General features: G+C 40.2%; 1 protein-coding gene across 1 annotated transcript in view; it reads left to right on the top strand.

Annotated features, from left to right (window-relative positions):
- The window catches only part of TMEM131L (transmembrane 131 like), a 59,611-nt gene that overhangs the window by 22,326 nt on the left and 21,937 nt on the right, over positions 1-15,348 (top strand). The window contains exons 4-14 of the mRNA XM_081022220.1: positions 891-1,020; positions 4,140-4,217; positions 6,358-6,511; positions 6,620-6,678; positions 7,072-7,180; positions 8,286-8,391; positions 10,027-10,180; positions 10,799-10,969; positions 11,567-11,636; positions 12,131-12,248; positions 13,954-14,092. Of these exons, the coding sequence (XP_080878346.1) occupies positions 891-1,020; positions 4,140-4,217; positions 6,358-6,511; positions 6,620-6,678; positions 7,072-7,180; positions 8,286-8,391; positions 10,027-10,180; positions 10,799-10,969; positions 11,567-11,636; positions 12,131-12,248; positions 13,954-14,092 (1,288 nt within the window). The remainder of the gene's footprint in view (positions 1-890; positions 1,021-4,139; positions 4,218-6,357; positions 6,512-6,619; positions 6,679-7,071; positions 7,181-8,285; positions 8,392-10,026; positions 10,181-10,798; positions 10,970-11,566; positions 11,637-12,130; positions 12,249-13,953; positions 14,093-15,348) is intronic.

The raw sequence follows: 15,348 nt of genomic DNA, 5'->3' as shown, positions 1-15,348 counted from the left end.
ATTATTTATTTTTTGCTTTCTCCAAGTCCTAGTTCATAAGAGCTCAAGAGAGGGGATTTTTGTGTAACACTTGTCAGAAAAGTGGACTTATGGAACCACAATCATTAGTTTAAAAGACTATTCTGTCTTTGATCTTCTTGCTTCAGTTTCATAACTTGCACTGCGGAACCACTTCAGCAAGAATTACTAGGAGATTATCTTCCCTCTTCCTTAGAAATCTCATATAGAAAGCCACTGTCCAAGTAAAATACTATATAACCATCTAAATAGCAGAAACAAATGTTAGTACACTTATCTTTCAGTTTCCCCTCAGCAGCCTATTTGGAGACTTCTGTCACATTATTCATTGTGAAAGTCCTATTCACATTTTAATGCATCTTTTGCTATTTGATGCATAAAATGCCTAGATTTGTTCTTACTCTTTTTATGTTTATCAGACCTGGTCCAGGTAGATGAAAAGTGGTACTTTTAGGAATGGCATATAAAATTGTCTAAAATGGTTCAATATGGTAGCTGTGGTCTGGACATTTTTTTTTAGTTCATGCTCAAACAGAAATCGCCTTCACTCTGAATTGACATTGTGATGTCACCACATGCCATATCTTACTGACCACATGGCATTAATATAATCACATTGACTGTCATCCCCAATTGCCTGGAATCACCTAGTGAAGCAGAACCTTTCCCCCAATTTTTAAAATATTGCTGAAGAAGCAATAAACAGGGGGAAAATGTTGTAAACCATTGTGTGGGGAGGCCTTGCACTCTGAAAATGTTTTTGTATAAGAACATTTGGTGCAGCTGTGTTACTGAATAATTTCAATATATTCTGCTATTTTAGCACGTAACATGCTAAAGCATGTTATTTTTGTTTGAAAATAGTGAATGTAATGTACTGTTTTACACCAGGTCTTTGGAACAGGAACTTCAAGGACCATTTCAGAAGACTCTAGAAAGCAACTAGCAAATACTTATTTACTGCTTCCACATATCAACAGTATCCAGATCTCACAGACACTGGTATAGTAACTTTTTTTAAAAATAAATAAATTATATTTTAGGGACCATGTAAGGTTGCTTTGTTTTTCAAAAAGAACTGTACCTCAGCTTTCTGTTTAATGTTAATGGAAATGATACCATGGGGTTTTAAGGGCTATTGTTGTTTATTCCTGGCAGAATCTTGTAGTGGGGAGGGAGATAGTAGTATTGTTGACAGTATCTCGCTCTGCAACAGTACAAATGTAGGAATAATCATTCCTGTGAGTTGCACAATTGACAACTGACCACTGAAACCCCAGGTACTATGCACACATGTCCTTGTTTCATTTCCTGCGTTGCCCTTTGCTGCTCTCCAGTACAGTGGTACCTCTAGTTGCGGACACGATCCGTTCGCACCTCGAAAAGTCTGCAACTAGAGCTGCGCTTCTGCGCAAGCGTGGAGCATTATAGAGCGCTTCTGCGCATGTGCGAAGCATGCAGAACGCTTCTGCACATGCACGCAGGGCGAAACCTGGACTTATACACTTCTGGGTTTGCTGCGTTTGCAACCCGAAAATCTGCAACATGAAGCAAACACAACAAGAGGTATGACTGTACACTAGAAGTAGCTGCTCTTTGGAATAACAATATTTCTTACTTCTCATTGCTGATTATATATAGATTTGTACGCAAATAAAAAATGCGCACCAGGCAATATGTATGGAAGTTACCTTCATTCTTTGTGCCCTATAACACACTCTAACCCCCAAAATCTGTCCCACCAGCCCCAAAAGGTCGGTAAACCCTGATGTGGACCAAACAGACAGGCTGTGTAGAGCAGAAGAGGCCAGGATTTGAATAAGCTCCTTTGTGTATTCCAAATCTATGGCCACACACACAATATCTTGTGATAAACCCTTGAGAATAGAGTATTTAATTTCAGCATCTTGGTTTTCTCTCCGGGTCAATCTCTACCTGCTCCCCACCCCACCAGCCCAAGAAAAAAGAAACAGACAGAGAGAAAGCAACACATTCTCTCCACTTCCTCTTCAAGGCTCAGATCAGCAGCTCGCGTAGCAGTCTGAGCTTTAAAAAGCACCTAGAGGTGAAAGAGGAAGTGGGGAAAGGGCATCAGATAAACCAGTTTCCTCCCCTAGTTCTGTGTACTTCTCAAGGGGAATAGGTAACCGCCCTCAACTACCTCATGACTAGTGGGGGGTGGACTCGAGGTCTTGCAGGCACCAGGACAAATCCTGCGCAGTGCCATTGTGTCCAGAGTTGTCACACTGGAAACTGCAGGTTCCAGTACTATTTCCAGCATTTCTGGGCAGGACCTGGCATTCAAAATTAGTGTGTTTTTTTAAGAGTGTTGCTCAGGGTCTCTTTCCTAACTTTGCCACAGCAAATAAATTTTAAAATTTAAAGAATTGTCCAGTAGCACCTTAGAGACCAGCTAAGTTTGTTCTGGGCATAAGCTTTCATGTTCATGCATACTTCTTCAGATACCATGCACACAAAAGCTTATACCCAGAACAAACTTAGCTGGTCTCTAAGGTGCTACTGGATATTTTTAAATTTTATTTATTTATTTCGACTGTGTCAGACCAACACAGCTACCTACCTGAATCCTTTGCCACAGTAAGTTTCTTTCGTATTGCGACCCAGCTCCTCATTTGTACATTAAAAAAAAAAAAAAAAAAAATCTGGTGTTAAAATATTGTTGTTAGAATCTTCGAAGTCAAATAATCTTGAAATCTACAGCTAAAGATTAGGCTAGTTTTTCTCTAATGGTTGCTAGGCCAGTGCCAGCTGGGATGTCATCTTGCTGAGTTTATACTTGAAAACTTGACTGGAAGCATTACATGCATTTTATAAAGGGAGAAGCTACGTGAGTGCAAAAACAAACATGCCTACCGTTAGTGAAATGTGTAACAATGCTTGTGGGTCTTCCTTGTTGGGAAACATCTATGTAATTGTTCTGCTACTTGTCCAGCAGCAGCAGCAGCAGCAATGATTATCATAATCTGGTTTGAGCCACTTTTTATGCGTCTGCTTTGCACAGAGCAAAGTTTTGTTTGCAAGTATTTAAAACACACACAGAGGAAAGGATGGATTTGTATTTATTTATCCCTTAAAGTTACTTTAAATGCTTTATGAAATTATTGCAAACTCGATCACTGGCTCTGCATGCTGTGGCAGAAGCAAGGGGAACAGGTTTGCTATATTAAATGTGGCAACAGAAGTGTACTGGCTTTAGCGTTAATAACACTAAGGCAGTTTATTCTGTAACATAACAGCTACATAGAAGATACTCTGTTCTTTGAGAGTTGGCACCGAAGATGTTCTGCAGTTCTTATTGCATGGATAAGTGGCTGTTCATTGTGAAGGTTTATGTGAAGGTTTCTGATGGTTCTCATGTGTAACTGACAAAACCAATTATTGTTACCATCTTTTGACCTTGAATTGCTGCAAAATGTGGTGGTTTTAGGAAAAGAAATTGAGATTCACGTTTGAAAAAAAGAACCAGCAAATAATTAAACAGTTAAATAATGGTATGATTAGATGTGCTATAGCTCCCCCTCATGGGTATTTGAAAGGATTCTTAACCAGAAAATAAATTGATATAATGGAAAGCTGACTTTGGCAATGGTACTGTTTATTAGTGAATTTAATTTCAAAATACCTGATTTATATAGGGTATACAAGCTCTAAGTATTCTTGAGGACCAAATTTAGGACCACAAGTTGCCATATTTGTTTGAAAATAGACCCATTTTTTGGCATATGGTTGAATTTGCTAAAATATTTTAGGTATGTAGCAATGTAATCGACCACGTAAAACACAGAAGGCAACTATAAAAAGTTGTCAGAATTATATAATTGTCAAGGTTGCTGATAATAAAAATGTAGAGTTCATTATCACATTTATTATAACACTTTTATCTAAGGAGCTCAAGATGGCATACATTGCTTTCCCCCTCCCATCCTCACAATAACCCTAGCAGACGGACAGACACCGGTTCAAAATTACCCGGTGAGCGTCACGGGCAAGTGAGGATCTGAAACCTGGTCCTAGTCTAACATTCTAAGCACTCCATCACATGTCTACACACCATACTGGTTTGACCTTCTTTGACTCTGGTTTTTTGTTTGTTTTTCCAGGCAGAAACTAGGAATGTCAGTCACTTAAAAGTTCGTCTTGAATGCCGATTACTTAACAAATTGTATCAGCATTTTAAGGTACGGTGTATACTTTTCTTCCTAAATCAGAGACTACACCAGCCACACACAGCTACGCTAGTTGAGCTGGACTCAGCTGTGGTCTTGAAGTAGCCTTTACTTACTGTTTTGGGGGCATCAACGTATATGAACAAGGGTGAATCCTTAAGGCTAATTCAGGATATTTTAGCTTCTGTGACAACTTTAGGTCTATTCCATGGAACAGCTAACCTGGGGTATAGATGCTTTGGTTGAGATTCCTGCAGAGCAAGGAGTTGGACTAGATGACCCTCGGGGGTCTCTTTCAAGTCTACTGTTCTGTGATTCTATGTGACACTGCACTGGGAAGTAGGTGCTTAAGTGATATTGTATGCTGAGATTACTCCTCAAAGCACTGATCCCTTTCATCCTGTGTATGCTGGCATAATGAGCAAGTTACGTTGGTAAACTATGTTGTGCATTGAATTCTTTGGGAATTTCCCCCATTGATCTTGCCAACTGTGATCTGACTGGCATCATTCACTTTTTGAATTGCAGCCTGTCTTTGGCCGTTAAGAATGTCTTATGCCAAATCTGATGCTGACCGTGCAAAAAGCCATAACATCATTCTGAGGACTATGTCTTAGCTGTGCTATTTTTATGGCTGCATGCCATCAAGTAGATCCAATCTAGATGGTGAATGGCTCAACAAATCCTTGCAGTTCCAAGCTGAATATTGTTGTCTTTATAAGGAAGACAACAATATTCAGGTTGGAACTGCATGGATTAATTGAGCCATTCACCATCTAGATTGGATATTTCTTATTCCCAAATCTTTGCTTATTCCCAAATATTTTCTCTACGGGAAATAACCAACTACCATATTGACCTAGGCTCTATCTGCTCACAGTAACTTTAATTCAGTGTATCTGTTTTCTTCCAGCATGACTGCTTCCTTTTTAGATTCTGCCTCTTTACCTCTATCACACACAACTTAGAAAATCACTCTGCCTATTTTAGAACATAAATTCTGTGATTTCCTGTTTGCCTACATCACATATATACATACATACAATCTATCATATATTTAAAGATGTACAGTATAAGACAGACTGTCCTTTGCTTGTCATCAGTGTGACCTGAAGATTAGCTCAAAGTTTCTTGTCACCAGTTCCCACATTTTACCATTCATAGGAGCCAACTCCTAGGGGCCAAGTGGTTTTCGCCCCCCCCCCGTAAAATAATTGAGGGGGCTGCCCCCCTTAAGTTTATGGGCACTGCCCTTCAAATGGTGTGCATGCACCGCATCATGTGATCGATTATGTAGGGTGGGGTTTACCTGCCCCCCCCAATATTTTATTTAAGTTGGCACCCCTGTTGCCATTCCATGTCAAGAAGTGCCTAACAGTTAAAAGGCACACTCTTACTGGAATATACTTTTGTGGATTAAGAAGTGGAGGTCTGCCTTGTCCACTGTCCATATATGACTGTAGATTTACGGTAATTCTCTTTTGAAGGTGCTAAACTAACTTTTAGAAGAAAGATATAATGGTCACGTTAGAAAACTGTGTGTACATGTCTATTTACACTTATGTACCAATCCATCCTGGTCTCTGCTCCTGCCAACCTAGCAGTTCGAAAGCACGTCAAAGTGCAAGTAGATAAATAGGTACCGCTCTGGTGGGAAGGTAAACGGCATTTCCGTGCACTGCTCTGGTTCGCCAGAAGCGGCTTAGTCATGCTGGCCACATGACCCGGAAGCTGTACGCCGGTTCCCTCGGCCAATAAAGCGAGATGAGCGCTGCAACCCCAGAGTCTATCACGACTGGACCTAATGGTCAGGGGTCCCTTTACTTTACTTTTACCTTTTACCCACCCATCATTTTTGTTTCCTTAACTGTGTATAGCTAGAGGATTTCCAGTGCAGAATGTGCAGAGGAACAGTATTTATCCTAAAGAGGCAGAATGTATATCTGCTGTGCATTTGTAGCAGAACATTATTTCCTAAATTAGTATAACTTTCTCTTCAGATTCCCAGCAAAACATCTCCCCTTTTGGCATGCTAGACACCAGGATTTTTTTAAAGGAACCATAGCAGGTTAAGTCTTGCAGTTCTGAGTGAAACATTCTGATTGTTCTCATGTGACTAATTTTTTTGATTTCCCTTTCTGTTTTGCATTAGAGTTGCTGCTTTGCATCTGATGGCCTAATGCTGCTAGAGATAAGCTTAATGGTCAAAATGGAAAATATGCAACATGAATTTGTGGACCTTAGACAGTACTTACTGGAAAACCTTTTTGTAGTTTATGTAGCAATGGACAAAACACAGACCTCTGGTAAGTCCAAGATGTGTCTGCATGTATGTTTCATTGATATAGTATGTTCTTGCAGCAATGGACAAAAATATGGTTTGACCTTTTGACTGTTATTCTTTTTTTGAACAGATGATTCCCCAGTAGTCTTGTATGTGTTGCATTCAGGGAGCAACCTTCTTTATGTGCAGGTAACTTTTTAAAAAATATATAATTTAGTACAGGGGTTCTTAACTTGTGGTCCAGGGAACCCTAGGGAGTCCATGGATGGCTTCAGGGGTTCCTTGAACCGGGTGCAATTTATCCCACCCAATGTTGTAAATGAAACTGCATGTAAAATTGTGTATGTATATGTTTGTGTGCATTTTTCTGGGAAATGAGTCTATAGCTTTTATCACATTCACAAAAGGGATCCACGTCTGATTGTTAAGAGTATCATAATTAGCTTAAGAACTATCCTTGGGTGAATGTAGATGATTTGAGATTTGATCTGACAAATTGCAGTTTAAATTGTCGTGAAGATGAACTTCACAGCAGCCTAGACAGTTATAGCATTATACTAATGTAATGTGATTTCTTTGCAGGATGTAAAACACTTGTCACAGGAAGGAAAATTTTCTGTGCAGTTTGAGCCAATATTGCTGCCATCACTGACCACAAATTTCACAAGAATCGCTTCTGTTGTTTGTAAAGGTACAGTGTATTCAATAAAATGTAGTCTGATGTCTACCTTCCCCATTATATCATATGACAAAGTGTATTAAAGAGGATATGGCATTGAAACAGATACACTTCCTGAAGATTATATATTAAGTGTCCATTTTCACGACCCTTCTAGCACATTTGTTGCCCACCCCCCACCACCCAGAAAAGAGAGATGTAAAGTTCAGGACATTTTGAAGCCATGGAATAAACATTTTTCTGTGCAGTAGTGTGTGGGGAGATGAAATAATTGCATACTTGTCAGAAATAATTGCATTCCTGTCAACTTAAGCTTACACGCTTACCTGCTGGTAACTCACACAAAAGTTGATGGCACTTAGTGCTGTGCTGTAAATCTATTATGTGCAACGTACTTACAACACAATGTTACGTACTACGTTTATGAAATTTACAAATGCCTTGGTTTTATTCATAAACAAGGACAAATGCTTTAGGAGTGTGCACAGATCTCAAGATTTGGCTTGTATTTGAGCATTAAAAAATAATTCCATTTTATTTCTGAGTCACTCTGTGCAACTTTGCATTTCAATCTGTAATTCTTCTCCTCCAGCACTTGGCGTAGAACTGCAGTCTGCTGACACTCCACATTACCTAACAATGCACTGGTATTCATCAGTTGGGGAAAGAAGCTCTTAAAATTGTAGTAAACAAATGGAAGTCTGCTATGGGGTCACATTATTGTGATGCAGAAGCAGAAGAAGGAATTCAGTAGTATAGCCTGATTGCACATAATAGGGCTGATGTGAGTAAGCCCCATTGAAGTCAGTGGAAGATGCTTCTGGAGTTAACCTGCAAAAGCTCAGGCAAGAAATCTCTCATAACCAGAGAGATTTAGTCATCCTGAACCCACATTTGTTTGATTTGTATCACATTCCATCCCAATCAGTAATATATCCTGAGATATTGGCATAACTGTGCAGGAAAAATGGAACCCTTTGAACACCCAATAAAACGTCAAAATGTAGATAAGGCTGAATCAAGAGCACTACATTTAGCCTCCTTAGAATAACAACATTCTCAGACTATATATTAAAAAGTGTGTGCTACAATAAGATGTCTGTTTTCCTTGGCACAGGTACGTTGTGTGGCCCTGGAAGCAATCACATTGCTAATGAGAGGACGAATCTGTTAGACAGTACAGCTTTGCCAAAAGCATGCCATTCCCATCCTGTAATGGAAGGGTGAGTTTTTTTGTTTAATGCTGCCATTTTAAATTATTAAACATATACCAAAGCCAAGAAGTTGAGAACACTTTTTGAAGTTCATGCTCTATATAGTAATTTGTGTGAAAACAGATGGGTGTTCTAGCTCTGGCCTAGTTCATGTGGCAGAGTGCAAATGACTCGCAGGGCTTCTTTAAATGTCATGGAGCTCTACAAATCCCACTTCCGCGTTATATATCCGGGGCATATAGATATTTTCATGTACTGCTGTCTGTCTCGAGAGACAATGGAAGAGTACACCTTTGGGGGTAAAGTCAAACTGTTGGAGAGGTGGTTGTAGAGACAAATAAGGGGAAGCCCTGTTTTATAGCAGCTGGGGCAGGTGAAGGTGTCTGGTTTCACTGTTAGTAATACACCATGGCATTTCTTCTCTCTGCACTTCTCCCAGCGGTCACTGCTGTGGATACATGACCTCTCTTTCTGTCTCCAGACACTGCAGTTGTCTGCAAGTGATTTCCACATGGCAGAGTTAATGCTGCAAGCCTTCGTGTCACATTTGCAGACATCTTTGTAACACAGAGTGTCACGCAGCAGTACATTAATCTCGCAGAGTCTTCTTTATAAATTGAATAAATCTTTTACTTGAGAAAATGAAGTTGTTCATAAACAGTATAGTCAAAGAGCATACACAGAGTGCAGCTATCTAACTCTTCACAGAGGCATTGTCGTAGTTACTGATTAACTGGAGTCCTGGAGCCACTCTGTCTGCCTTAAACAATACAGATACACACACTGGCTGAGACACACAGGTGCTGACTGACTGAAGCCCATAGAGAGGCTGGCTACTTTTATAGGGCACTCAAGATGAGGCACGAGTCACAGTGACTTTACAGTTTGCTGTTAACAGTTACAGCTAGCAGGCTTGAATGATGCTATAGGTCTTGTAGGCCTTGCCTTACTTCTCCTGCTCTCAAGAACCTTTGTCTCATGACACAGAGAGTTGGTTGGCCAGCAGGCCTGGTGCCTGAAGCCAGCCCATCTTTGGGGATCCTGCCATCTTCCATTCTGTGTACATGACCAAGCCAGCATATGTATGAGGTACACTTCCAATGTAGTGGATCTAGGGAAAGAAACACAAGAACCTCAGGTGTGTACCACATGCTATGTTCTCAAATGTTCTACTTATGAAGTGTACATAGTCACACTTCGTAAGTACAACATCACGTGATGCAGGACATGTGGAAGACATAGTTCAAATCAAATAGCATGGATAGAAGTTTCTTTCTTGCCTTCAAATAGGCTTTCAGTGAAGTCAGTTCACATATTCACCTGTGATGCAAATGATGTATGCAGATGTGAAGCAGCCCTGTCTAATTTGTGATCTTACCCTTATATTTATTTTGATTTCGTCCATTTGAATAATTCCTAATGCAACTTCCAGGGCATGCTATTCTCACCAGGTGGTTTATAAGTCTGAAAAATGTATGTATATGCACACACAACAATACAGAAATATTATAATCAAATAAGGCAATATTATTTGATAAACAGCAATAATAAAAAGGTACGCTTTAAAGATCCTGGTTAGACCACAAGGCAGGGTGTGATTTTTTTGCAAGTAAATAACAGCAGTGAACTGTTTTCTGTCTACAGGTATGTTGGAATCGATCCATTTGCAACGGTATTTTATATAGAACCACATCGCAGTATTTCTGCATCTTGGTTAATATGGTTTACCAACAATTTTGATTTTAGCATTGTGCTAAATGACGTATATGTTTCAAGAGAAACAAAGGATATTTTAAAGGTGAGTTTTTCTTGTAAGCCTCACTTGGTACTTTTCCTTAAACAATTAGCAATGTATATCAGCATCCCATTCATTAAAATCTCCATTTATATACTGGGCATGTGTACTCAGCCCTAAAAAAAGAAGAATCACATCAGACGAACCAAGAAAAGTTAAAATTGTGTTGCTGGTTGATAAATTGTGAACAGTTATATTAAACTGCTTATTTTGTATTTATTTTAGTCTGCTAGTTGTGGAATTTGGGAAGAGCATATTCAGGACATAAAAGTCCCAAGCTGACCAGATGAAGCTAATAGCTTATCTTCCCATTTCTGTATTCTGAAATGTTGCCAGGCATTGCCTGCACATTTTTCGAATCTTTCCTCAAGGCAGACTTGATGCTGTCATGGTGCTGATTTTTTCACCCATTACCAAATTCCATACATGCGCAGCATGACTGTTAAGGAATGCAAGCAGCCCTGCTTATACATGAATAATTAGATAAATTTGTTTAGCTAGGGCCCAATCTGCCACTCCCCTGTGTATTATTAGAAGCAGAAGATAACAAACGGAGCAAGATTTTTCATGTAGATGTACTTTATATGCACTTGGTTTGATCTGATGTTTTTTTGCCATTAGGTTCTGAACTTCACAGATCCTTTGACTCTACCTCCAGGATGTTGGAATGTGTTTTCCTTGAAACTCCACATCAAAGAATCAGTAACAAGTTTATTTTCCAATATTTTTGTGGCCACAAATATTGGAGTGATATTCGAGATACCGCTGCAAATTTATTCTGCTTTGTCCCAGGTAGTGTATTGAATTGCATATGTTTACAGTAGTATATTCTGACTTGCATACTTTGCAGTTCATAGAGTAATAATTAATTTTTGAAGTGATACTATCTTTTCAGAGTATTAGATTTTTGGGAGGTTTATCCAAATTTCAAGTTAGGAAAATGTCGTTAGGAAAATGGTTGAATGAAGTCTTAATTTACACAAAGTCACTGGAGCGTCAAATATTCCTTCTGAATTCATTTTGTATTGTATTGAATAGGGTGCAGAACTCAAACCAGGATACTATGGAACACTTTGCATATTATTTTAAGTGGTGGAAATTGAAAGTGCACATGATTCTGAAAGCTAGTGGAGATTGTTTAAGGTGCAAGCACTTTTCACAACTTCCATCTAATGTGCAAAGTGGCTTGATTCCCCACCCCCCCTGTAATTGTTTGTATTTTTAAAAACATTGGGTGTGGGGAAATATTGAAAACCATAGGATTGTTCTTTGCATGCTGACTTAAATACAATCATAGAATTGAAGAGTTAGAAGGGACCCAAGGGTCATCTAGTCTGACCCCCTGCAATATTTGTTAATTTACTTAGTGCTTTAATCAATGTTTTTCAGAAGGGAGATCTTCATTTTGAAGCCATAGCACATCGTGATGTGTACTGTTCCTTGCGCATGTCAGACACAGGTAAAAGCAGAAAAGAAGGGTGTTCCCATCTATGATACTAATGGATACTAATGTTTTTTTAAGCAAACATTATTTCTTTCTGAATGCCTAACTACTTCTTGGTAGATTTTAGCAGCCTTCTGGTCATGCTATGTTGAACATCTTATAGTGAAGTCAGTCTGCTTTAGATAATCTGCTTTTGTTCTGGGGAAAGAGGCAATGCAGATTTATGAGCATGGCTCACAGGGGTGCTGGTTTTGCAAGAGCCTAAAAGGGAAGGTGGGGCAGAAAATTGTGCAAGAGGGAGAGAATAATATTGGGGTATATTTTTTTAAAAAATATAGAAGTTTGTGGTCTTGTGCATAAATATGGAGGGCGGTGTTTAAGAGCTGTTATGCTTTGGTCATACTATTTCTAAATGTGCTCTCTTTATGACTTCTTGAAATCAAATTTTGGAACAAAAGAAGCAATAAACAAATATTATGTATCAATGAAATGGAATGTTATTATTTTAGCAAATCTGCTTTGGGAAAGGAGCCTATCTCTGGACAGTTCTACATGGAGTGTGGATTCTGACCTTGCATATCAGCTCCATGAAAAATGGCAAAAAATTAAGCACAATGAAATTTGCAGGTGTGTATACAGAATGTTCTTAATTTCAGCATTAGAGTGGTAAAATCTTGGTATGCTTACGGTCAATGTGTTAAAATCCATGATATAGGGGCTAATACTAAATAGTCACATCATGCATTACAGAGGGTGCAGACATAGCACTCCTGATTCCTTAAGCATGGTTAAGGGAACAGGCCTTGGACCATAATGTTACCAGCATCTTCTGCTTCCTTCCAGTACCCCCTGTCCTCCTAAATCCCCATACTACCTCCTGCTAGCTTTAACCACAGTTCAGGCTGCAAGATTGAGAGACTCCTTATAGTGCCTAGCAATGTGTCCCCTCCTATGTGAGCCTTTTCTCTTTCCAGACTACCCCCCTTTCAGCTCTGAAAAATACTTTGCCTCCACCACTGAAGTCAGGGGTCACAACCTTTCAATTACTTCCTTTCGCTGCTTCTCGTTTTCTGAAATTTTCATCTTCACTACTGTCACTGGTGACAGCAGAAGAAAATGGCTCTCATTCAGTTGTTTCCAGTCACAGTACTCAATTCCCTACAATGTCCTAAGTGGGAAAAGGAAATGATTTGGCTGGAAGGTGCCACATCAAAGAGGTCTGCTACTGCTGCCTCCTATAACAACCAGTACTGGAAGCCAGTGTAGTGTAGTGGTTAAGAGTGGTGGACTCGTAATCTGGTGAACCGGTTTCGATTCCCTGCTCCTCCACATGCAGCTGCTGGGTGACCTTGGGCTACTCACACTTCTCTGAAGTCTCTCAGCCTCACTCACCTCACAGAGTGTTCGTTGTGGGGGAGGAAGGGAAAGGAGATTGTTAGCTGCTTTGAGACTTCTTAAGGGGAGTGAAAGGTAGGATATCGAGTCCAAACTTCTCCTCCTCCTCCTCCTTCTTCAAAGTCTAAAAGAGGGACACAAGACTGGTGTCAGTGGCCAGCCCACCTGAGCTGCTGAAGCTTTGGCATTTACCATCAGCATTGGTTTTGACCAGATGTTTATAAACCGGGTAGTTCCTGAGCAATAATGGACCCTGGTTAGCATTCACCATGGTTAAAACTGGGGGAAGCATATGCTTGAACCATAGTTAAAACCAACAAGGGATTTGCATTGAAGAAGGGAACAAATGTGTGTGATTCTAATTCTTTCACTGAAGTGAAGGAATCAGATGCATTGTGCTTGCATCAGCCCTTAGAAGTGTGCAGAATTCATTGTCAAATTTTCAGTAAGTGGCCGTAAAACATTTACAGTTCTGTCACTCTTTTTTTTTTTTAAGGTTTGGTACTGTGTTGTAGAATCTCTAGTAGGAGATTTAAAAGTAAAAGGATGAAACCGAAGATGCTAAAATATTGCAAACACAAGGCCATAATTACAGGGCTCTTGGAGATTTCTGTCTCTGAAAGAGATGATCTGTCATAACATGGCAAGCCAAAACTTTCTTGCTCTTTTTGATACTTTTTATTACATTTTCCAAATGTAAAACACTACAAACTACACAGCCTCACACCAAGAAATAAGCATAACAACCATTTCACAGCACTGTAAAACAGTTATAAGCAACTGAATGAAGAGATTAAACTAAACAAAGGATATCTGTCCAAAACAAAAATTGGGAGGGAGGAGGATGGATCGATTTATCACTAATGTTGACATAGCTAGTAAATTGAAATGGGATGTCTTGAAACCTCTCTTATATATGTTCTTATTAACTCAACAGGAGAAATATTGGGGAACTTGTTCAAGCGTCTCATCAGAAGGATCATAAAGAAGAATCCTTTGCATTACCTTTACCCCACTTGGTTACAGAGCTTGGTCTCACATTGAACTTCAGTGCAGCTGCACCAATGAATAGCATGGTGAGGCCATTTTTAGATTTATTAAAACTTTTGGACATAATTCCTCACTTGTCTTACTTCCATTTTTGGTTTTGAAAACAGAAAATTGTATTTATGCTCATTGTCTTATACAGTTGTACCTTGGTTGACGAATGCCTTGCAACTCAAACGTTTTGGCTCCCGAACGCCGCAAACCCGGAAGTGAGTGTTCTGGTTTGCGAATGTTCTTTGGAACCTGAACGTCTGACGCAGCTTACGCAGCTTCAAATTGGCTATAGGAGCTTCCTGCAGCCAATTGGAAGCCGTGCCTTGGCAGGGGCGAAGGAAGGCGGCGTGACACCCGGGGCAGGCATCGTTACGTACGGCATCGCTACGTACAACGCATGCGCCGTACCTAGTGATGCTGCACATTCGCTGTATAGCGGTTTGCCGCCGGCGCCACTCCAGCGCTGTACGGACTGTGCCGGGATCCTCTGCTTGTGGCTGTAGCGGCGACGGAGGTATCCCGGCACCGTCCGTACAGCGCTGGAGCGTAGCTACATACAGCGCATGCCTGCGATGCCACACATGCGCTGTACTTAGCGGTTTGCCATTGGCGCTGGGATCCTCTGCTCGTGGCTACAGCCATGAACAGAGGATCTTCCACATGCGGCTGTGTTGGCATGATGGCTGCTCGTGCCCCCATGAGCTCCTGCAGGGTGACTTATTGTTACCCCCACAGACATGGAACACGGGGTGCACTGCCCCCCTGTTGCGACGCCACTGTGCCTTGGTTTCTGAACATTTTGGAAGTTGAACAGATTTCTGGAACGGATTCCGTTCAACTTCTGAGGTACGACTGTACTTAATGTCATTATCAGGCCTGTTGAGGTCTTATGAATTAACTGAAAAAGCAGGCTAAAACCAGCAGTCACCAGGTTCTTTTAAACCTTATGGTATTAAAACCTGATAGCTGTGGATATATGCTGTGGATATATGAAATTTCACACAGACTGTGTTCAGATGTTCAGATAAAGTGTGATGTCTTGTGATGGGAACAAGCCTGTCCAAGCCTCATGCTTTCCCCTCTCAGGCACAGTGGTAGCAACGGCAGAAGAGGGGGGAAGTAGCTGTGATCTTCTCTCTGGGAACCTGTGTGTTTGCTCATTCTTGTTTAGCCATGCTTTGGCTTAGCATCACATTCAAACTACGCCATAGCCTATATTGTCATTTTACTCATTGTATAATGCTTTCAATACTTTTTAAAGAATTTTTTTAAACCTTAAATCTACCTCATT

This window comes from Podarcis pityusensis (assembly GCF_964106645.2).
Source record: "Podarcis pityusensis genome assembly, chromosome: 9".
Classification (NCBI taxonomy): Eukaryota; Metazoa; Chordata; class Lepidosauria; order Squamata; family Lacertidae; genus Podarcis; species Podarcis pityusensis.
Note: the sequence above shows the minus strand (reverse complement) of the source record. Positions and strands in the feature narration are given on the sequence as shown.